Genomic DNA, 25,601 nt, shown 5'->3' on the forward strand with positions numbered 1-25,601 from the left:
GAGAAAAGGCATTAATATGGTATCCATAGCCACAAAAAACGTTTATTTCCTGAAATAATGTGAAATTTCCTTATCTCCTTAATGGTGAGAAGATTGGGAGCACCACAATCTCAAGTTATCCATTAAGAAGTTACACTAGTATTAACAAGATATTTTCCTGGCTGCAAAGGCATCCTGTAGAGCAAAAGTCATCTACTCCTTGACTCCTTGAAGTTAAAGCCTTTTATGGCCTCCACCTCCTTTCCCTGTGCCAACATCCAGCAGAGAGTAGGTACTATAACCATGAACTGAAGGGAAGTACAATTATAAGTAAAGATTGCTCTATTTTCTTTTCTAGAGCTGTATTCACAGATCTATATATCAAACTCTATAGTTCATTCTGGTTCTGAAAAAAAACTATTGTGTCTGCACAACACAGAAGCATTACTTTGTTTATGGCACAGCCATATTTAGAAAATGGAATTAGCATGTGGAAGACATAAACTAATCTTATAAATATTCTCATTTTGCCAGATGAATTGGGAATATTTATTACCCAGAAAGCTGTGTTAGCGAGGCAAAAACCTCCATAAGTATGGGAATTCTACTATATTAGGATCCTAACAGACAACACATGTACCGTATCCACTGCTGGAGAATGTTTGAGTCTCTGATCGACACTGCTTCTTGACTAGTCATCAGCTCTCATAATTGCTAAAAAGGTTCTGGGCAACTTCTTGCCTGAGACTCAATTCTTTGCTGTCAGGCTACACTGAAGCTGGACTACACTGCCTTAGTCAAGGACAGGCACAAAGGCAGAAAAAAAAATGAGCCCCGAGATTTGGCTTTTACACACCCATAAGTCTTCCTCATCATAAAGCTCCAGATATGTAAATAAATTTTGCATGGCACAAAAACCCCATGCATTGTTGCCAGGTTATACATTGGCAATATAAGCCACAGTAATGAAGAGGCTTGTCCAAGGTCAATGAGTTCTAGGTGACAAAATCAAGAGCAGAGACCCTAATTCTCTTGGTTTTCTAGTACATTACTGAAACATTCTCAGTGCAGGACAGGGAAAATCTTGATTTTAATCTATTCAAAGTGATTTTCAACCTTAGAATCCACAGGTTCCTTCTATGTCACCTGCAAAGGATAATGGTGGAAAGCAAATGTTGTGCAAGATATCTGCACCTCAGAAGTTTTGTTTCTCTGCATACCATGAAAAAGATTGCAAAACACTATAGCACAACAAGATCAGGATTTAAGCAAGCTCTGTTTCATCCAGTGACTCACCACCACTGCTTTTCCTTCCACTGCTATCAAAAATGCCAGATGGAACTTTCACAATACTGTTACCCCAAGGAGGTGGTTCAATTGGAGTATGAGTTTCTATATTCAGCTGTTGCTTTTCATCAGATTTCTCAGTACAAACCTCTACAAGAAAGAGAATGTGAACTTTCATTAATTTAACTAAATAATTTCATTTGCACTGTTATGGAAAATACAAACTCAAACACTGTTCCCTTATGTAATTACAACCTAAAGGATCAGTCCTGCTAGGTACTGAGCATTTCCTGGAAATAATTCCCAGACAGAGGACAGCAGACAGTATTATGTAGAGAGTGCTGAGCTGTTCACAAAGTTAAAGCATATGCCAATTTCTTCCCTTGGTATTTTTTCAACCGACCAAAGTAGAGCAGGTAACGGCAGTTCTCAGATTTTCATGCAGGGCTATTTGTCTAGTGACAGCTTTAGAAGCTCTAACTCACATTAAAGATCTAGTAACACAGATATGAAACAGATTCAGTAATGAGAAAGACAAAATACAGAAAAACTAAGGAGAAAATCTGGATAGAAGACAGGAGATGACCATATTTTCTACATCTGGGAAGAGTTAATAGGAAAAAGTAGTGCCTTTTATTAGGTCAACTGGTACAGCTAAAAAACGGTCAAGAGGAATGGAATACAAAATACTGTGTGCCCCAGCACTTGTCCCATTTTTCTATCTATATTAAATTAGTCTAATAAAAGGCTATTTCTACTGGTATGTATTCCACTGCTATTACCTAGGGCACAGAAGTAGTCCACTGGATCTCATACACCCATATTTTGAGCTTGGCAACATTATGAATTCAATACACTAAGTATTTGTGGTAGTCTAATGCATGAAGCAGATTTATTACAAAAAGCCTTCATCAATGTAAACATGCATACTTAACCTCCTATTAGGTCTTCAGCTTTAGAAGAAATATCTTTCTCTACTTGTGTTTCAGTTGCATGAAGACTATCCCCATCATCTCTTAAAAGTTCATCCTTGGATCCATAGCCCTGGTCTGACTGACCACCTGTTTGAAGAAATACAAACACGTGCCTCAGATTTATTTCCTAAATTTGTTTTTCAATAAGAAAATAAAAGAACTGAAATTAATTTGTGTCGCATTTTGTTTCACCAGAAAAGTTCATAGTAAGATCACCAAAATGCTTAATCTGTGTGCAGATCTACTTGGTGATGGTGACAGCAGAGATAATTAGGCTATACAATCCAAATTTACTTTTCTAACTATTGCATTAAATACAAGTTATTCCCCCAAGAACACTATAGTGTCTAACTGCTTTTAACACACTGTATTTCCTTTCATTCCTTTCCCCTCTCATTAGCATGAAATATTTCAGTGCTGGGCAAGGTAAATTCTCAAATGCATCTACAAAAGAAATTTAGACAAATGCAACAGTAATTGAGCAAGCTTCAAATAATGAATGCATCCCTAAAAAGAACTGCACCTAAACTGTGCTACATCTTTGTGCTATAGTGCAAAGTATAACATGTAAAAGAAAAAAAGTAAAAACCTAAACATGTAAAAGAAGTTTGTTCCTCTGTGGTACCAGTTAAACCATAATTCATTCTTCCAGAAAAAAAAAAAAAATTACAGTACTCCAAAAAGTAGGAAACAATCCAGAAAGACACTCTTTTCTTTGTTATTTTTATCTGACATGCTGCTGCATATGCAAAAATACAAAAATACTATATGAGACACATCCTACAGGAACATGTTAAATATGATTATTGCCTTAGAGTTAGATTGTCTTAGAGTACCTATTAGAATACATGGCAGTATTTTAAAAGATCTAAGCGTAAGTTACTGTCTATTACAGGTATTAGGAAGCTCTGTAAAACTTGACGAAACATAATTTATCTACAATACATATTACCGCTGCTTATTTTACCAACAAAGAGCAAACATGTAAAAAAGAATTAAATTTAAAAGTTTCAGCAGCCATCAATTATCACATTTGGCTACTACAGGAAAAACCTTTTATATAGAAAATTAAGTTCTGACATTCTCCAGTCCTTATTTTCTATCATGATTTCAATAATGTTAGTATCCTTGCTTTGCACAGAAGTGAAAACACCCTATCAATAAATGGGTGAATTACCTGCAGAAGTAACATTCAAGGGTAGAAATAATGCACACGTGCATCCAAGGCTTCACACCATTTAAGTCTGCACCCCACACCGTGATAGCCAAGGACAAATGCGGCACCCAAGAGACAGCAAAGAGCAAAAAGCAGAGCAACAAAGAGCAGAGAGAAGGGAAGTTCAGTAATCTAAGCAAGGCATATCAGATGAAGCACAGGAATCAGACTCAAAGTTCTCTTTACAGAAGGGCTCAAGATATTAAAAACATGAAGAGTGTGCAAGAACCATTTGTACATTAAGTTTTGAAGTACACATAGAAAGGAAGTTTAGTTGAGACTGTGCACAGGTAGGATGCAATCTATACTAAAGGAGATATAAAGAACCATGAATTTTGTCTTGCCATCTCAAGTGATTAATTTCCCATGCATTCTTTTTACTCCAGTTTGTCTGGAAGAGTGCATGTCACGTTTAAGAGTCTTCCTCCAGCTTATCACCTGTCTTTCTATTCCCAGGGTGTTTCATAAAGACTGCATGATAAGGTTCTGATAATTTCTGTATTTATTTCCAAGTTTAGCAACTACTATTAAGAAGCTTGGATATGGCCTTTAAAAGCATAGTTTACTGTAATGAAACATAACATACTACTTCCAGGAATGCTAAATTGACCTTTCTGGATTACCACCAAGAAGAAACATTTTAAAGTGTTAGCTTTTAATCACCTCAGCAACTTTCACTCCCTTCCTTTAATGCAGAGAAAGGTTTTACTCACAGACTATAATTTCTATGAATAAATGACAACATGCAAAAATTGAACAGACTCATATGTCAGAGGCTTCATACCTTTTCTAAAGATTAGCACAAAAAGCAAGGTTCATCAGACCACAGCAAGACATTTATTTTAACATAACAGTACTTTCGCTACGGTTCACTCTAAAGAAGCATTATCTGTGGTAAAGGAGTAATATTCAACAGTGTATTTCTTTTTCTCTACATAACTAAATCCATGCTTCATTCTCTACAGTCTCAAGAGGGGAAGGTGGTGGTTGTGGAGGGAAAATCAACAGAAGACTAGAAAATTTAGCCTTTTGGGGGACTGTTAGTAGTGAAACCCAGCAGAATCTAGTACCTGTGCTAGAGTGATTATCAATGGAATCAAGCCTGACTAAGTCACTGACGAAGAGAGTGTGCTCCCCACTGTTAGCATCATTAGAACTATCCACGCTACCATGGCTCACCATGTCCCCATCACTTCCACCCGTGGCACTCCGCAGAGCTAAAGACATGAACGAGAGCTGGTTAGTAAGAGAGGATTTAACTTTTCAGGTTTTTAAACAAATCTAACCTCTTCAGACAACAGTAAATACTTTTGCTTGCACATGTAAAATAAGAATACGAAATTCCAGCAACAGAATTCGACAATTAATTCTTCAGCATGCGAAAGACATTCTAAGACTGTTTCAAGCATCAAGCTGGCAATTATCAATTTTTATACACTTAAGGAAAAATGTTCCATGTGTAAAAGCCACAATGTTAGCTGCAGTCCCTCAGAAAGCATGTCATGCTCTTGTTCAGCAGAAATAAATCCATTGCAACTAACTTATTACCTGATATCACAGGTACTCGTGGGCTCTGCGTTGATTTCTTTAAGCACTGCCTAAATTGTGCTGTGCCACGAACTACATTTCGTACCTTTGTCCACAGGAATAGGCCACTGCGGTTACTGCTAGGCCAAGGAGACTCTAAAACCGCCTACAGAAAAGAGACATTGCAATAACAAAAAGAGTAAGGAAGTTACACTCAGAAACACAGTACAGTGAGAAGCTTTTCTTTCCATACTCATAAAAAGGCATTTCCTGTCAACCATGTGAAGAAGGACAAATATTTGAGTTTTTATGAGCTGTTCCCTTTTTTTATCCCACAGCTCTGGATACAACAGCTGAGTAACAACGAACAATGGAGCAAGACTTCTTTAAGTAACCAAGGTGGGGTTTGTTCTTATTTATAGACTTCAGTAGCAACAAAAGGCCATAGCAGCACTTCTTTTCCTATTACTTTACATGGTTTACATTACTAAGAAATTTCACCAGCATATTGCAGGAACTTGGAAGCAAGGAGAAGAGGCAAGGCTACTTCACCTAGCCTAATTCCAGCCTTTATCCATCTTGCATCCTGCTACCTTAAAGCATACAACTAGGAACAAACGGTTTTGACATGGAAGCACCAGACAGACTGCAAAACTTGGAAACGGAAACACTGTAAATGTATATTTCAGCAGAATTTTTGGCTAGCCAAACAGCACAGGAATGTAAATAGTGTAAAACCATGCAGTGTAGATCCAATGAACTGTAAGCATGTCCAAAATGATTGCTTGCCCAAGAGAATCAGCAAATCCAAGTGAAGAGCTGTAAGAAACAATCTTCAAAACATGCTACAGGACAAGGGGAGTGGCAACAGCAAGAGAGATATTGGTCCAGTATCCCTTGTCAAGACTTCTCTTACCTTATTGTAATAACCGTAAGTGATGGCATTTGGCTGTATTCCAGCATTTTTCATTTCAAAAAGGACTCTCACGGCCTGAACAGGCTGACCCCATAGTCCACAGAGCTGCATTACAACTCTGTAGCAGACCTGACAAGATACAGAGATGCATAAATGGACTGATGACAAGGATTTTTAATCAGCTTAAGCTCTTCCCCCATTTCCAACTTTTACACATGTAAAAGAAAAACCATGAGAGAGCAGCTTTTCGGTACACAGCTACTCAACAGCCAGAAGAGGGAGCAAAACTGAAACAGGAAATCACACGCTCTGAAAAAACATCAGCAGTCAAGTTGTTGAGAATGCTGAATTTTTTTCCACTCGGCTCTTCTGTTTGCGAAATAAAGGAGGGAAGGAAACTCCCACGCAAAAAGCAGGATAACTTGCTGCCGTGTGCCTGTGGATACTACTGAGAGAATGGTAAGCTGCACATAAACCCATTCTCCCTTCAGTCCAAGTAAGGCTGCAAAGCATTAATTCAAAGTGCATTTAAAAAATAGGGATATTCTAGAACTTCCTTCTTGAAGAAGTCTGGGATAAGACTAGCAACACTAAGTTGGAGTACTTGGCACAGCTGACACTACACTGGTGGTGAAAAAGAAAATTAATTTCCAGTTGCCCTAGTTAAGCAGACTTCTCTGAGGTTGTTTCAAGGTGACTTTACAACAGGTTACACTGTAAGTATGCTTAACCTTGTGGTGGCAGTGAAACACGCTAAATTTGCACCTTGTGTTCTATTCCACGTTTATGGTAACGTTTTTTTATTCACACTTGCCTCATCCAGTGGTTCCACATCAGTTTTCCTCATCTTAATTAGAACATTGTATGCCTGCTGCAGTGCTTTGACCTTAGGATGTGCAACTCTGATGTAGGCTGGCAGACAAATAAACCACAGGCTGTAACTATGACTGAAGAGACACTTAGCCCACTGTGGGGGGCTTACGTAATACTTCTTGGCTAATTTATGGGCTGTTTTTATCTCCTGTAAGGGTAAAACAAAGCAAAAAGCAGACAAAAGATGTAACATCCTGAATCTAGAAGCCATTACTAACTCAGATACTGGCTTCCTAAAAATAAGGATTTAGTAGTAATGGACAAACATTCAACAGAACCTCCCTTCTTACCACTCTCTTATTAAGGCTCTCTGCTAGCAAAAACTAGCATCAGAATTAATTATCTTTTTTTTTCTTTCCAATCAAGCATTAATTTTAATTTCCTTTTCATTTATAGTATAGTCTAAAGCTTAAAAATTAGTTTGACAGTAAATTGTAATCTCAGATGCTAATTTATTTATTTGTTGCCTTCTGTTTCTTTCACAAGTGCTTATTCTCAATAGTTACAAAGACCTAACCTCTAACAGCATTAAATTACAGTATAAATAGGTAGTGGCAATTTTACCAAAAAACTTCATATCTTTCAGTGTTCACACAGTGATCACAGTAAGACTCATCTGACCTGTTTTGTCCTCTTTGCCATGAGTGCAGGACTATTTGAAATGCTGCTTCCAGCTGGGTGTCTGCTGAAGGAGAGCTTGAGCTCCTGTGGCCTGTCAAAGAGCTTGAAATCTAGTCGTGGGAAGTTTTTATAGCTATATAGGTGATTAAAAAAAAAAAGAAACAGAAAAGAAAATAAAAGCTTTTCCCATCCCTGCTGATAGGGACCGAAAAAAAAAGTAACAAAGATAATAGTCTTATTCACAAAGGTATCACAAGAAGATGCCTTGGACACTAAATCCTCATAGACAATGGAAACAAGAACCAGACTGCCATCCGTATCATGAAGGTCAGGGAAGCACAGATCATGATTAACAAGGACAACAGTTGGAAAACAGAACCTTTGTGACCTCCAAGAGAGACAGGAAGAAACACCACACTTCCTGCACAGAGCTGAAAAACACTGAATGAAAAAAGTCTGCAAAGTGGGGTGGGTGTTTTGTTCTTTTGGTTCATCAGCTGCAGATCAACAGTACCAGGGAGATCCATTACCCACCCCCTGTCATTCCCACTGTGAAACAAAGAGCATTGCGGTTGCTACAAAATACACATAAATAGCTCAAATAGGAAGAAAGACACTGAATGCATGTAGAGAAGTATTACTATAAAGTTGGAAAAAAGTTACTGAAAAATTAAAACCAAAATCCGCATGCCCTCAGACATAGACACACACAAAACACTGACTTCTAGAGCTTCAGAAACTTACCAGAATCCAAGCAGTTTGTATCTTTTTAAAGGTATTTCCGAACATTACATTAAGGCAAGTCTAGCACCAAGATCTGCCCTGCTTAATGTCACAAGCATTCTAGTTTCACTACATGTGGCTGTTTTAACTTGTACCTGTATTTTGGCACTTGATCCTGTCCGTCATCAGTAGGCGGTTCTGGTGGCATTATGAACACCGTGTGTTCACTTTTTTGTGACTCATCAAGCTCAATCAACCGTGCATCTTCGACAGAATCTACATCAACCTGAAAACAGAGTTTGTACTCTATAAGTAAAGAGTTCAGCTCTGGGATAAAATGTCCTTTTTAACATTAATTATGTTACTATATGTAAAAATATATTTAATATATACTGTCTCTCAGTATATATATATAAAATATATAAAATAAATTATATTTGTTCTAATTACTCCAATATCAAGTCCACAGCCTTGTCTTTTCATTTTTATTTAATGAACAGATATCCCTAAACATTTTGAAGGACAAAATACCTTCTCTCCTTTTTCTGTTCCTTTATCCGGAAAGAGCTGGGAAAAAGAAAAAAGAAAATTCACAGTTTCTTCTCAACTCAAAAAATATCCTAAATAATTCTGTTAAATCTGTGTCATTTACTGAAATATTAAATAAGAAACACTAAATTTTCATATTACTGTAGAAGCAATTTTCAAATACTTCCTTTGCTGAAAGTAAGAAAATGCAGTAATCAAAATGCTTTCAATCTGTTGACATTATCCACTAAATACACCAAATCCTAAATCTATCAAAGGAAAGTGCTTTCATTTAGTTTAATTGAAAGAAACTGCTGGTTTGTGGATATTTTCGATATGACAATTTGTATGCCACACAATAACAGCCTGCAATAATAACAAATTATTAACAACATTAAACAAAGTATACTCTAGATGGATACTCTAGATGCATACCCCATACTCAGCAGAAAGAAAAATAAAGGCAAAAAAACTTTTACACACTTCTTTTGTGGTCTGTTTACAACTGTTAATTTGATAGGAATCAATACTGAATCAAAGACTCATTCCGTAAGAACTTGGTATGACAAATGAAGATTCTGTCTAAAAGGAATCATATATGTATACCTTATAAAAATACATATAATTCTATAGCTCCTAATTTCTATATTGTGAACTTGGCATTTTACAGATGAAGCTATAAACTCAACAACCCATCTAGACCAGAACCATGCTGAAGAGGCTTTGTTTCAAAAAACAATTAACGGGATACAGCAAGCTTTCCCATATAAAATACAGACAGTGAAAGGGGATCTTATCTACATAAATCAGTTTTGACCACAAATGGAGCACTAGGCATGTTTTTGTGTTTTAAGTTTAAATTGTGTTAAAAAGAGCAATGATACTGATGACCACTGGTAGATACTTCCACATTAGAGGGAGAGTGATTAATATTTAAAGAGAAGACAGGGATGGCATTGTGCTGAAGTGTCAACTACCGGTATTTCTCACATTATCTTACAGCTTGACATCCTACAGGGCTTTAATGAAAGTTGCCTGCATCAACACAGAAAATGATGACCATGCAAGAAGGTGAAGAATAAAATGACTCAGCAATAACCACCAAGAATTCCAATCCCTGAAAACACTTGCTGCAGTGTGCACTAAAAAACAGGACAATAACACAAAATGAACAGAAGCATATAATTTAATAGTATTGCTACATGTTTTTCACCTTTTCTATGCAGTCATCAAAAAATGCCAAGCCAGTATCCTTGTCACTCACAAAACTGCACTCTTCAATAAAGCTGCTGAATATCTGCGTTTTGGTGAGATGTGTGTAGAACTTTGTATAGGCACGGTCTCTGCTTTTTAAAAATCCTGGTTATAAAAAGGAACACACAACTAAATACCAGTTTTGAGCTCCATAAGAAATTAACATATAAAGTGTCAACATACAATATTTAAAGTCGTAATACATGAAGTATTGGCTTTATCGATAAAACCAACTACTTATCACTACTTGCATTTGGAAGACTAAAGTAACAGCTTTTTTTTAAAATAATTATTTTTCATCATAGTTAACAATACTTGGTAAGCAATCACCCCCATATAATCTTCTCACTGTGTTTGTTGACTATGTGTGCAAGAAAATTATGACCTCTTTCAAAAGCAGAAATACCTAACAGTTAAAACAATACTAAAATTAAAATTACATTATCCTAAGAGGTGATGGCCCCGAAAATATTTAAGACTTTCCAAGCCTTTGACTAAAAGTCTCTTCTCAAATCTCTCTTCCAGCAATTAAAAAAAAAAGTAAAAATCAACAACCCCAAACAAAAAAAAAAAAGAACGCCAAAACACAACCACCACACAGAAAACAAAATATCTGTGAAATTTTATCTGGCATTTGACTAATAAACATATCTGAAAAGTTAAGGTGATGAGAAAAATAAGAAGACCTTTGCTAACTATTATTTTGTTATGTTTCTGATCTCTGTTCCATTCTCTATTATCGTCCCGTTTGTATCAAGAACATTACTTTGTTCTTCATTGCTGGGCTTCTGGCATTTTTGCTCTGTACAAATTGAGCAATATTCTTTCATTCCCAAGACCTGCCCTTATGGAATATGTCACTGAGAGAGGGGCATCATGCTACTGAAAGACAGCTTTTCTAATACCAGAGCTATTGCAAAATTGCAGTTCTATGTGCATATATCCATGTTCCAATCAACTTTGAATAGTTTAACTTTATACAATTGAAATTTTAAATATTGCCAAGAATTGTATAAACAAAGGGAACTTCGACCTTTTAAAGTTAAGCAGCTCCTCAATCCTGAAGTTGTAACACTGCCAATGCTATCAGCAGCTGGTTTGCCTCACCCTCACCTTGATGATCAAACAAGGAATCAGCAGCAGTTGTTTTATTTGAAGGCGCTTGCGTGATTGGCTTCAGGAATGTTCTGTAACCCTTTAAAATAGATGCCATGAAACGGAGAAAAGCTTCCTGGATCTCCATCTCGAGTTCCATCATCTTCTTCTGCCAGGAGAAATCTGCCTCAATAGGAGTCATCTCCACTGCACAGCCTTCCTGAGTTTTCCTGTGAACTAGCAATGAGCAACACACAGAATCCTATATTAAAATACAGTGCATTCAAACAGGTAACGTTTGCAAGACACCAAAGACTATTTTTCTTTTTTCTACATGCCCACAATCAGAAGTGACAAACACTAGAAATCCTGTGATTGTTTTCCAGCTGATCTGTCCCACATAAAAGGCAGGTTACCTCAAGAGCTGACTATGTGTGTTTCTAACTCATATAGCCCTCTGGGACATGAAACAACGAGGAGGATCTCAGTTGAGTTAATGTTACCACATACCCAAATGAATGTAGTCTTCCAGTAATTTATCAACACAAATGCAAAGGACCATGTTTTCCCTGTTCTGAAGATTGCACATCTAGAAAGAGAGGGCCTAAAACTATTTTTCTAATAAAAATTCTAACATTTTAGTGCACCAGAGGGTAGAAATAAGTAGACGACATTGAGAGCTTACTCTTGCACTCTTAAAAAAACAGTAGTGGGTACTGCTGAAAATTATAGTTCCATGTTTTTTATTATAACAAAAATATTATTACTGTAATATAAATATTTATATACAAATATAAATTAATATTATAACATATCTATTACAATATAGCCAAAATACAAAAACTATCTATCTAAAAAAGACCACTAGTTCTGCTCAAGTTAAAATTAGGAAGTAGTTCTACATTAGGCAGATTGCATGACACACCCTGTTGATAAAACCAAAAGAAAATTTGAGGTTTTCTAACAGGTGAACTAAAGGCGATCTGCAAAAAAAAATATAGAAAATTGAGGCAAGAACACCTACCTCCTAATGAATGCACTTTTCTGTTTCTGTAATTTACAGATTTTGTATATCTTATATACCGATAAGGCTATCATTGTTTCCTGCTCCATAATGATGCAACCTAACATACTCTGAACCAGCTCACCTTAAAGACCCTATCTACAGTCAGAAAGAAGCAATACCTGAAGACTGTTAGGTCAGCTACAACTTTGCTCTTACCTATCCAAGCCATTAGGCTGAAGATGGTCAGGTTTTCTTTTTCTTTTTTTTGACAAGATACTTTGCCAAAATTTAGCTACTCAATTATTTTTGTAGAAAAGTCATTATCTGAGATATTTCAGTGGTATCTGCCCAACAGCTGAGATACTCAACATTATTTTACTCATATCGCTATATTCTCTACTATTTTTGATCAGAACTGTGAATATTGTTTTAGGTCAAGATCCAAACGTATTTTAGCTGAATCTTTGTTTAAATATAATTTAATCATGAGTAAAGGCTAAAAAAAAAAAAAAAAGGTCAAATTTTCAGAAGTCACAGTAAAGAAAATAAAAGTCTAAAAAAATAATTCACACCACATATGATAGAGGAATGTCCCTACATTTATATACTGATTATAATTTAAGACTTGTAGGTGTGTATCAGAAAATTTAGTAGTTTTCTTTGAACATTTACTTTCCCTGATTTAGGCAGTTTCTGTTCTTACCCCTTCCCATTTTATTTTATATATTTCACCTGCTGCCAGCTGTGGGTGCAGTTTCTTTAAGGTGCTGAGCAGACTTTTACATGGCTTCTTAGGAAACTGCTTCCAGCTGGTGCTCTTCTTATCGTCTGATCTAAAACACAGGGGAGGGAAAAAAGGGTATATAAAATACAGACTATATAAAAAATAATAGCTTCCACAGCCCTAAGTAGCTTCATTTTCAGAACACAGTAATTACAGAAAAAGAAATTATTTTTAAAATAAATCTTTTTGTTGTCTCATTTGTCAAAAATAAAATAAAATGGGAGTGACATAACTCAGAATTTAATTTCCTCAGGTACAGAACAGGATAAATTGAGTTTTCTCCAGTCTGTAAGGAGGATCTGCATTAAGATTTGATTTAGACTTTTTACTTGAAGTTTCACTTACCTGATTTCCCTTTCAGAATTTTTATCAGTCTTGCTAAGGTAATTTAAGCATATCAATCTGTATGTGATTACTGTGCAAAGTCTATACTACCATAAACCTGCCATACTGCTACTGATACACATAAAAGCAGTTTGGAATACAACATGAACTCATAACGTTATGACAAAATGCTGGAAGACCAGTCTGGTAGCTTTAGGGTCATACAACACACTGTAACATGTCTATGGCAACACAGTTCCAGCTTCAAGGCTAGCAGGGACTAGGAATATCGGGAATTCACAGTTCACAGTTTGAAAACTAGGTGGTTGATAAAGCAATGGGGTAAATTGGCCTACAGGGATGCTCATCTTTCTTAGAAGGACAATGGGTATAATGCCAGACCTTGTTCAAGCTGGGCATAAAGAGAGAGAAGGGAGTAACTCCTGAGAACTCCTATGCTGCTTTCTGGAAGGCAGAAGGTGGGGGACAATGTCCGTAACAGGGAGTACAACAAACCTTGTGGCCACAAGATCTAATCAGTTATTACTACCCAAGCTGATGTTGCCACTCCTTGTTTCTCACTTTGCATCAGTGAAATGTTTGTTCAATTACTATTTGCTCAATTGGCATCGACACAGAACTTATCTTAGGAAGGAAGCCAGAGTTTCAGGAGTTAAAAGAAAAAATGCATGCTTACGGATGCCTTTGCCCATTTTTTTCCCACCATAATGGCATGCCTATAAACAATGTAAGTGGTACTGTTTCAAAAATGCAAGGAAAAAAATACTGCTATAAAAATAAAACAAACTCTCAAATCTTTGCCCTAAAAAGGCTACTTTCCTGAACCAGCTTTCAACATTACCATCACAGAGATAGCTGAAAACATCCCAAAAAAGGCATTAAGGAAGATGCTGAATGAATAAAAGGCCTTCACTGTTTTTTTGGCAGTAAATAAAGCTTCAGTCTATCATAAGGCAGACAGCACCAAATTTGCTCCAAAAATACACTAGACAGACAGACTGATGCACTCGAAATTACTGAGTTTTTCAAATGTTATTCTTCTATTATGCAGTCTTTCAAAGTTAGCAACAGTGCTGTTAAATGCATTCACACCAAAAAAAAAAAAAAAGCAGCATTGCCACAGAAATAAAGAGGGATAGAAACAGATGTGGATAAAATAAAATGGAATATTAATCTTCACTCGCTAATAACGCAGTATTTTAGAATTCTATATGATCTTCACACAAAGTGCTTTATAGAGATTTGGTTTTACCCACTCATCTCCAAAACTGAAAAATATCCTCATTTACAAGTTAAAAAAGTTTTATAATGCAGGTAGCATCATCTCACATTTACCTAAGTCAAACGTTACAGATGTCAAATTCCTCTGGAAGTCAAATAAGTGGTACAGATGAGATATATGAAAAATGGGCAGCAAAAAAGGAAAAGGTCAGTTGACTATTGAAAGGACTGGTAAGACAGCCAAAGAAAAGGTGCAAAAATCTTCCCAGTTGAGCGCCTCGTAAGAGGTCAGCCACTGGTAGATTTTTACTTCAGTAACCAATCCAAGTAAGGTTGGTATGTGGTCTTTCTAGCAGTCATGCCAGTGGAATCTTGCCATCCTTATCTCCCTGCTAAATCCCCTGTTTCTACCTCCTTCATTTTTCTGCAACCCAGTCTTCAACTTCCATTCTACTTATGAACAAAACACTGCAAATATCTTCATATAAACAAGTTATCCTCTTTGAGTTTCTTCAGTACCTTCTTCTTTCACAATACCTATTATACTTATTCTCTTGGTGGAATAATACTTTGATATTCAGTGATGAAAATGATTTTTGCAGTGTTTTTAGTGGGGACCTAGGGGAAGGGGAAAAAAACCAAATAAAAAAATAAACTCCTGCTCCATTGTTTACTATTTCCTTTGATGCTACTAATAAAACATAGCATTTCACTAACGTAACCATTTGCTTCAGTAGAGGAAGGGTCCTTTTGACACAATGAAAATCGAGAAAGCATTCAACTGAGCCATAAATCAAATGACTAATTCTAACCCAAGTTAGTAAAAACAAAAGTTGAGAGTTAAAAAGTGACATGAGATGGTGTAAACCAACATTTTCACAGAAAAAAGATGTGTTCTTTATTTAGTGATGTTCCCTCATCTTGAGCTAGCTTCGATGCCTCTTTCTGTTTATGATCTAATTAATTTAAACTGGAAAGGTAATTCATAAAGTTGCTAAATTAAACACCTGAAACAACTGAATTTTCAATTCAGGTATTTGTAATCTCATTTAGGTATATTAGAGAAAAACAGAAGAGTTACTGTGAATTAGCCTTTCCTGAAGAAGGTGCAAAGAAACTGTTCATGCAACACCTTCAATTTAAGAAAAACATTAAACCCATAATAATTTAACTGAAAATATTACAGATTGAATGCCGTCAAGACACAACATTTTGCTTAATTGATCTCATGAAAAATTTGGCCCTTGTAACTTCAGAAAGATTCTTTATTAACACTAACATAAAGTGCCCCGAGGGCAAGACAGCATCAAAAGCTATCATGAAGGGTCTTGAAGGGCTCATGTTCATGCCAACAATCACCAAACAAAGGGAAACCAAATTCAAAAGTGGTAGGTGAAGTTGAAAATGTAAGAAATGTGGGGGCAGAAAAAAAAACCCAGAACAACTCTTCTTTCTCTCTTCTAGCCTTTGACCCATTTCCCTAATGAGCAGTACTAGAAGCGGAAAAACAAACCAGAACACGTTACCATTGTTACTAAATTTATAGCAGCTTCTGCATCACATTTCTTATAGGCGGCACCAAGTGTTGACCCTTGACTTAGTAAGTTTTAATTTGCTATGAAACATTAGAAATGAGAAAAAGAACAGAGGGCAGTAAGAAACAAACCACATTGGATAAAACAGTGTTTTAGCTCAGTGCTCCTGAGCGTTCCAGCAATCTCTCCATCTACAGAAAAATGTAAAAACTCCATAGAACTTACATGTACACCATGTTTGTGTCTAAGTCAATGCACACAATATCCTGTGGTGGATCATACAGATCAAAGTATCGTGAATCAACTCCGACAATAAATGGAACAGGTGCACTGAGTACGGTGGCCAGAGACAAAGGACAGAGGGGGATATATGGACATTGCCACTGAAATGGAAATATCATCTGAAGGAAAAATTAAATGAAATCAACACATTAAAACATGACAACAGATACTGTACAATAAAACCCAAGAAGTTACATGCAACAAGTTGAAATAAAATTGCTAAAAGCCTTGTAACACTGTCAGAAAAGAGTATTCAAATTTGACAACTTATTTACAGCACATCTCTTACTTATCTATGCAAAAAGGTTGATAATTCTAATAGTTATAACAATAAGACATGCTATGGCACTTTAACTAAATGTTATTGCTGGGAAAAATAATAATTCAGTGCATCAAACATTTTCACTTAAAAAAGGCTTGTAACAACTGTGGAGTTTGAACTGATTTCTCTCACTGCTGTACAGAACGCTTTGTACTTACAGCTACTACAGCTTCAGCAACTCCTGTCAACACAGCTGGTCTAAGAGAATGGAGGAGGATCTTGCCTTCTAGTAACACAAAGGATAACAGAGTGGCACAGTTTTCTGGTCCAAGATTCATGAGCAGAGTGCTAAAGTTTGCTCCGCTGAAGGGTGGGTGGGAAGGGGGAAGAGAATAAGAATGTTATAGGATTAAATAAATAAATAAATAAAAACCACTATTATCAAACTTCTGACAACTGTTTGGGACCAACTAGTTGAATGGTGCTAATTTTACCACACATCAAATACCTACCCATCTACCTAATAGCTATCACCTCAATATACGCCTTTTACTGACACAAAAAAAATATATATTCAAACTCTATTGCTAGAGAAATATATGCTATACCATGCTGCTCCTGAGTTTGTGTTGCTTATGGTATGCTCTCTCATATATGCACAGGCATCTTGTCTTCGTAGCAGTAAAACAGATCTAACCTGTTAACAACTAATCCAAGCATAAATAACACTAGTAGTTTCATATGATGGGTTACCTCAGGCAAAAATAATGAACCAGGTATGCATTTGATCTTAGAATCACAGCGTCAAATTCTAATACTAGTCAAGTAAATTCAATCCAGCATTCTGACAGCAACTGACTTCAGTCTCTACAGTTTAGACTCCATTTCATTTGTTTGGACTGTACACATTTAGGAATTGTAATGACATCCGTAAGAGCACAGGGATGTAAAATATGTCCTGAAAAGTGCTTATATGTTGATTTCAGTTTGGTGTCTGGCTGCAATTTTTCACTTAAGATGCAATGTAACAGATGTGATTAAACACAGGATTCTTCTGCATATCAAATATTATATGATAATGCTTAAGGGGAGGTGAGGAAATAAAAAAAGGGAGAACATTTTAGTTTTTAACTTAAAAACAAACCAAAAAATCAACAAAACCATCCAATCAAAACCCCATATCACAATCATAGGGAGCTCCAGCCTGGAAGATGTAGGCAGTAACTGCAGAGGCTGCATCAACCTTCAAGCACAAATACCAATTTTTAGGTATAATTTTGACTTTCCAAAATGTTTGCACGCTTGTGCATTGACTGATTTCACATAACTGCTTGATGTAAATGTCTCTTTTTGGATCCGAAAAGGGAAAAAACCAAGATAACAGTCTATCTATGCTATTAAAAAAATTTTGCTTACTACATAGGTTCTGAAAATACAAGATATTTAAACACTTTTTTTTTTCCCTCACAGCCTGCTACTTCTTTCTTCAGAGTTCCTACAATAACCTGGCAAGTCATCTTTACTTCGGGATAATTAGTGATACTGTTCTTCCACAAGGGACAGATCTATGTCAAAAAGACAACACTGTATAATATAAATGCATATTGAGCTTTCTGTTTATAAGATCTAGTAATATTTGCAGTCATGTTTGGCTTCCTTCTATGACTTATTGCTATTTGCCTCTGAATTTTTCAAGTAATATAAAGTATTAATAATGATACCTCAGTGGCAATGGTGTAGAAACTGGCTGAGACAATATTAATGCATCATGGGCGGAAAGCTGAAACACATAAAGTAATATGTGATTGATAGGGACAAATTCAAAGTTAATACAGTATAATATTCCAATATAAATGTATATCCATAGTCTCGTAAACTGCCTGGCAGACAGAGTCACCAATGTCATGCAAGAGACACAAATCAGAGACAATCTTTGGGACTTCTGGTCACTAGGTCAACAGAGCTTGTATTAGTCACCAAAACGATTCTCAGAAGTTACAGGAAATTGTCTGTGACTCAGTGTTGAACATGTAACTGCTGCTAGGTGATTAAACAGTCCCCTGGGGGACTACCTTTGAACCACAGTAGTAGGTGGACAAGTGAGAGAAAGACAGAAAACTAACACACACACACACACACACACACACACACACACAGAGTAATGCAATTGGTGCCTATAAAATGAAAGCGTAATATATGGCAGAAATTTCAAAAGTGCAAGGACACTGCTGCCATCCGCACCACCTGAAGTCTGAAACCGTTTCCCTTGCTAAATTACCCCAGGTTTATATCAGTGAAAGAGAAGGCTAACCCACCCATCTCCTCCCCTCTCCCTTCCAGCAGATGGGTATTGAAAGCTGAGTAAAAAGCCTGAAGGAAAAAGCCAGGATTTCAAAAGCAAGAAAGAGGGTTTACAATTATTGTAACTAAATATGGAAGCAAATGTTTTGCTTACCTGCACAAGAATTCTTGGCCTTTGTGGTGAAGGGAAAGGTATATTGTGCATAAAATGGGATATGTGCCTGAAAAGATGACAAGATGTTAGAAAACCAGCACTAATCAGAGACTGAAAACAATGTTAATCACATTTTGGAATTACTATTTATTTACTGTCTTGATAAGATTAAGAGCCTACTTATGCAAACTGTAACAAAGAAACTCCATTCACTCACATGTCATGCATGAAGCTTCAGATATGTATGCAAAAGATAAGAACCCAGAGGCATTTAGGCAAGCCCTTCAAAATCCCAGGGAGCCTAAGCTCATTCTACAAAGTTTCTAATGAGTCTTTAGCCAAGAGAAACGATATACTTCACTGCCAGACACCTGATACAGTTTTGAAGGTAACATCACATTTCAGCAATCTCTCTCCTTCTCATATCTGCATTAGCTGCAGAGCTCAGAAACAGACCCAGATACTCTTTGCTAATGCACAGAGTCCCTGGGCTTGTATTTATTCACCTCAAATGCAGGACTGCAAACGTTAGCACGTCTTAGAGCTCAGCTATTTTCTGTGTTTGATGTAGTTAAGAGAAAGGTAAACAGGCATGGCATACTCTAACAGAAAAGCCACAGTAAAATCCAGTTCACTACTATTAAATGAAGCAGCAATAATTTCTATCAGTACAACATAAACTACATGGTGCAAGCAAGAGGAGGGAGCAAATATACCATGTAAGTGTGATATGTATAAATCACATGACTCCTTGAGCTGATACAATTACCTTCCCAAATTAACTTGAAAAATGTTTTACGTACTTTTCAATGGGAAGAGGATGAGGTCCAGAGACAGAGAGTTTGTAGATGAACATAAGAAATTTTCGAAATGCTTCAAAGAAAGGCCAGTGCGAGAGAAGGCAGATGCATTTGTTGGAATTGATGGACTTGGAAGTAACCACTTTTCTCTCTACAGCTGTCAGGAGACCCAGCTGCGATTGCTGTTTTTCTGTTAGCAGCTCCCGGGGATAAGGCTCATAAAACTGAATAGCAGCACCATAAACCTAAAAGATGAAGAAAAGCAGCTGAGCAGACCCAGTATTTAACAGCAGATCGGGTCAGAACTTTCAAAGCATCCTTAAGTTTGCAAGCATACTACAGTAGCTTGTGAAATAATTTTTAATTTATGTAACATAAGCAAAATATCCTTATATATTAATGCTTTGGACTCTTGTGCCTCTCTTCCTCTTTTTCATTGCACTTTCCTCAACAAAGTATTCATACTCGGTAAATTGGAAGGGAAGGAACCAAACTGCATGCCATAACAAAACCCTACCCATTAACCATTATGGTAAAAAAAACCCCAAAACTTAATGAAATGCTTGTGTAAATTCCCCTATCATTACCACACTAAACAATAAAATTATTTTAGTTTTGACTTCACTCATTTTATCAAGCTAAACAGCTACTGACCTTTTCTAATATTCCTCTCCTATTTGTCAGAGTTTCATAATTAACTGAATTATTCCAGCAAGGTTAGCAAAAGGAGAACAAGGAAAGACGGATACCACAGTATACATTCTCTCTGAGAAAAATCCTGGCAGCTACTGCATTCCTCCTTGCAAAATATGTATTAATATATTGGAGAAAGACTTTTTTTGTTCTTTGGAAATAGGTAAGTACATAAATTTCCCTGTTAGGGAACTGAGGCAGAGTGTAAGTTGAGCTGTTATCACTAATAGGGCCAAACTTCTCTCTGTTAGCCACAGAAAGCTAATCACTTATTACATCACTTGTTCCATCATGCAGAGTTCACCCACAGAGACACACTTGGCAAGCTGAAGCAACAGCGGGGGGGCTAACCCCAAACAAGGGCTGCCTTGCTTCATCAGGTATACTTCTAATCCTGTATTCTCTGTCTGTGTATAGCAGACACTGCCTTCTCACATGTCACCTGAGTCATGCAACACATTTTTGGTGCCCGTGTGTGCTGGTGGCCTTATACCAATTTGGCAGATGGATGGTGTTCTGAATCTTACCCCTTCATGTGAATTCAACAGGACCACTGGTCTGAGGAGCTCATCAGTTCTTCAGAGCCTTTCACACACTACCTCTCAGCACATACTTTTCCTCTCTCCGCCCTGCTGTTTTCTGGTACCTATTCTCCTATTCATGCACATAGATACCTACAGAGCTCAGTTACACAAGCTGTTACAGTTACAGAAGTGGCTTTTAAGGTAACCATAGGAAAATCCTAACAACTTAAACATTGCTAACACACATGGGAAGTGAATATCTCTTTTAACATGTAGGTTACATTTCCATTCCCAGAAACTTCTTACTTGAAAGAACAGGGAAATCCATACACTGTGAGTTTTGGTTTTGTTAAGTGTATGGTTCAGCTTACATGGAACTAAACAGCACATACTCTTCCAGCTATTTCCTGTTTTGGTTCACTTCTGTTTTATATGAAGGCTTAAGAAATACAATTTTATGAGGGAAGTATTTAACAATTTATGTTGTAGCATTTCTCAAATACAGAAGAAACCATGCCTAGCTATGTTCATAGCAGCCATTTGAACTAAAAGCAAAAACTAGTCACATTGTGGAGCCATACCTTTTCTGCAGAAGAACAGGTCAGTACAAATGTTGAGAACACTGGCAGTGGGTATTTGGTTTGAGGGTCCCAGCACTCAATAGTAGCTCCCATAGGAAGGCAGAAGAGAGGTACAGATTCCGACAGTGGGAATGACTCATAGTTCTCTTGAGGATATCTGAAAATTAAGCCTTGAGAATGGGAGAAGGAAAAATAAGCGCATTTGCTTTGCAAGCCCTAAATAATGTAAACAATGTATTTTCCACAATGTACAGCAGAGTCTGTTGGCTATCTGGACTTTGTAACTGTAGACCACAACTGTAGAAGAAGGAAGTCTCTCAGTTGACAGTAAGACTAAGTCCTCCAAGTAACAATCATTTTAAAATTGTGTGTGAATACTGAATCACTCTCTTTTGGTAACTGCTCAAAAAACAGTACATAGTAAAAACTAATTAGGGAAGACTTTTACTCTAAACCAGTTGGGAATTACCTGTGCTATTTAAATGTGCCATTGGAATGGATTTTATTACAAAGAGATTCCTATGAAGAGAGCGAGAATTTATCTACTGTAAGAAATGCATCAATACCTCAGCTGAAAATAGGATGAACTAGCTGACAGTCCACATTTTCTGCTAATCAGTCAATATGTTCAGCTTAAACAGATCATTTATTCAGTTTTCAGAAATATAACTAACTTTTGCTGGCAGAAAATAGGCACACAAGCATTGGTTTACTATTGCTGTTCATCCAGCTTATTTTATGGTACACTGACTTCATTATCTATGCTTTTCACTCCTACTTGGTAGTTTACTCCTTTCAAAGGAATTGGGTGCACTTAGTGCTCAACAGAAACCTTTTTGAAAGTTTTTTTTAACTTTAGAAAAAAAAATCTGTAGCAATGCATTAAAAAAATCATAAAGCCAGACTTAAAAGGCTTTTTGTCGTTTATTGTTTAGATCATTTTTCATTCTCCTCAAATAAGAAACAAGTGAATAGTTGTAGAACTGAAGGGAAGAAACGCATTTAACTTTCAAATTAAACAAAAGATGTTGCATTAGCTGTGAGACACAAAAAATATGAGTAAGGTTGAATGGAATTTTTAATTACTCCTTCTCCACCATCATCAACACAAGAAATATGAAGTCTTTTGTTACATCTAAAATGCTTGCTAAGCTTTCTACTAAAGCTTCTAAGCTACCAAACCTGTCACAATAAGAACTAAATTAATACAGAACAATGCTATTCCTATTAAGGCTTTTTTTTTGCCCCCAGGAAAAAGTGAGGAGAGCAAAGAAGGCATTAATAGGAGTTGATTTCAACTGACAAGTTCTAGGAACAGAATTCTGGCAGACAGCACTTAAGCTTTTAAAATTATTATTTGATTTCAACAAGGCATTTGAATCCTTCTGTTAGCATGTTTAGAGTGTCTGCTTCTAAATTACTTACCAGCTTTATATGCTAAAGAGTTAGAAGCTGGTACAGACTTCTTGTAACATAGGTATACACTGGAACCCCACTGGAAGACACAAGTTTCATCTTAGAACCAGCAAAGATGACAACAGACAGCAGAAAAATCAAGTATAAGCATTTGAATATACTCTCACTTACAAACAAAGCAGACATTTAAATAAAAAGCATTAAAGAATAAAATGACTGGTTGGCTGCTGAGTGCATGTAAATCATGAAATTGAGAATTCACCCTTCCCACATTTTTAGAGATTACAGGAGTTACATAAAATAATCACTCCAACACATTACTCTTTGACTTACTCCAACAGAAGAACAGGGAAAAGTGAAGCAGATAATTTGCAGCTTGACATTGTCTTTGTTATTTAAAATAAGACTCTTACGGGAACCTCATCAGTGGAAATTAAATTCTAAACATCATCACTTGAAGCTTGTCTCATACTTCCATAAACTGGTTACTTACCAGTGTTTTTGCAGTTTGTCTAAATACACTGTACCATTCAAAATGCAAAACAGATTATATAAAAGTGAACTGATCAGAAAAAAAAGTACATGAAGAAAATATAAGCGGTCATTATCATTTTTACATGTCTTAGTAACAGAGGCATTATTAATAACTAAGAAAAAAGCACTTGTGATTCATTCTGAGTGTCAGCATCACCAAGGGGCAGGGGGACAATTAAAAAAAAATTCCATTGCACTACTCCTAAATAGCACCTAGACATGAATATGCAAAGTGAAGTAGTGAGTAATCAGTATGAAGTAGTAATTCCTAACACCAAAGGAAATCAGCAACAAAATGCACAAAACTTCTCTCACACATGGTGTACAGAATGAAAGAATTACAATGTAGTGATAGAACACAATTATAACAGTGCTAAGAAGAGTTCAAAGAGCTACTACTTCGACTTTGTTTGTTGAGTTTCAAAAAAAGAAAAACGACCCAAGCTTTTAAATACTCACCATACCACAATTTAAATTCTTATCAACTTTGCAGAATGTATGAGGAGGGGTTTCTCCTTTGCTGGTAACAATAACACAGATATCCGTCACTGCCAATGAATTTTGAGGTCGTATTGGAGGAGCCCGTCGATATGTGATAAAGATCCGTTGAGAAGAAGCTGAACTGTTGTTAACATTAGCGCAACGACCATAAGGAGTAGCTTGAATCACTTCGCAGCCTGAAATGATGCGTTCCTTCCCTTCATATAGAACTCTGTAATCAGGAAGAAAACAAAATATTATGCACATTCAAATATATATGAAGTTACTTGAACAAATTCACAGAAATTGTCCACCTGTTAGCACCTTACGTCATCATTGCAACATTCTAATGTGCATTCTATACATTGCCTTTCGTCACGCACTATTTGAGGCAAAGAAACTCTTCAGAAATATTTAAATATTGCAAGAAATCTCTGTGGGAACAAATCATAGTTATGGAAAAATAAAATGAAGTCACACTGAAAAGAATTTAGTTAAAATTGCTTGCACACATGGTATCTGATAATTTCTTAGAGATTAATTTTTTTAAGGAATGTTGTCGAAAAAGAACAACAGAAGACAGAAGTTTGCTTTCTAGATTAATTTTACAGGAAAAAAACCCAAGCCCAGGAATTATTTATATTCATAGTTTGGATAATATTCCCGAAGGGAAGGGGAGGGGGAACCAAAACCAAAATAATGCTTCACTCCACAGAAGAGGAAGAAATAATAACTACAGTTGACTGTACCCCTAGAAAGCAGAATATATCTTACACTGCAACATTCACACGGTACCTAGATTTTTTAGGCCAATCACTAAGTTAGATCACCATATTCTTAGCAAAAAAAGAAACATCCTTCACAGCTTCACAGCACCTAAATGAGCTAAAACTTTACACTCCAATCTTTCCCAAACATAAAGCTATTAGGAAGTGACCATGAGAAGAAAAACCATATGGAAATCAAACCATACATCACTGCATATTTTTAATGCACTGATGCTATGATAGGACAAGCTTTATCTCCCATTCCATACCCAAATAAGCAATGGTTCCATTTAGAATCATAGAATCATTTAGGTTGAAAAAGATCATTGCTTGATTCTCTGCGGTACGTACAGAGTACTTGCCACCTTCAAATGAGTTTTCATCTCTACAATACATGGCAAGATTTAGGATAAAGGTAACACATTAAAACTTTGCATTTTATGACCTGCAGCTTCTCACATGTAGTCCATCACAACTTTACTTTAAAATAAAAAAGAACCAGGCAATATATCTTTTACTATCCCAAAATACCCTTGGTTAAATGTTTGACAGACTGCTAGTAGATAAGTATTTGAAAACTTCAAAAAGTCATGTGCAGAAGCTAAAAAAAAAAAAAGTTTTTTCCAGATGCAACAATTCTCATAACTTTCAAAAAAAAAATACCAGTAAAGTTCCCAAATTACTTAAATAATACTCTTCATCTTTAAACTGGAATATGTAAATATTACTGTCTATTTTGATTTCACAGAACAAATGTAAATCTTAAAATTATAGAATCATAGAATGTTTTGGGTTGGAAAGGACCCCTAGAGGTCATCTAGTCCAACCCCCCTGCAATGAGCAGGGACACTGCTAACTAGATCAGGCTGCTCAGAGACAACATAGTCTTAAATGCTTCCAGGGAACCCACTCCAGTGTTTCAC

The 25,601-nt window shown here is 36.4% G+C and overlaps 1 protein-coding gene across 1 annotated transcript in view; it reads right to left on the minus strand.

Annotated features, from left to right (window-relative positions):
* DENND4C (DENN domain containing 4C) overlaps positions 1 to 25,601 on the minus strand; it is a 52,777-nt gene that overhangs the window by 19,582 nt on the left and 7,594 nt on the right. Inside the window, 20 exon segments of the mRNA XM_035895564.1 lie at positions 1,276 to 1,416; positions 2,202 to 2,327; positions 4,527 to 4,673; positions 5,005 to 5,149; positions 5,900 to 6,028; positions 6,714 to 6,920; positions 7,394 to 7,526; positions 8,272 to 8,402; positions 8,648 to 8,683; positions 9,858 to 10,003; positions 11,012 to 11,230; positions 12,732 to 12,832; positions 16,110 to 16,285; positions 16,647 to 16,791; positions 18,150 to 18,208; positions 18,884 to 18,950; positions 19,687 to 19,928; positions 21,482 to 21,651; positions 22,907 to 22,976; positions 23,891 to 24,143. Of these exon segments, the coding sequence (XP_035751457.1) occupies positions 1,276 to 1,416; positions 2,202 to 2,327; positions 4,527 to 4,673; positions 5,005 to 5,149; positions 5,900 to 6,028; positions 6,714 to 6,920; positions 7,394 to 7,526; positions 8,272 to 8,402; positions 8,648 to 8,683; positions 9,858 to 10,003; positions 11,012 to 11,230; positions 12,732 to 12,832; positions 16,110 to 16,285; positions 16,647 to 16,791; positions 18,150 to 18,208; positions 18,884 to 18,950; positions 19,687 to 19,928; positions 21,482 to 21,651; positions 22,907 to 22,976; positions 23,891 to 24,143 (2,843 nt within the window).

The sequence above is a fragment of the Egretta garzetta genome, unplaced genomic scaffold (genome assembly GCF_000687185.1).
Source record: "Egretta garzetta isolate BGI_Z169 unplaced genomic scaffold, ASM68718v1 scaffold175, whole genome shotgun sequence".
Lineage (NCBI taxonomy): Eukaryota > Metazoa > Chordata > Aves > Pelecaniformes > Ardeidae > Egretta > Egretta garzetta.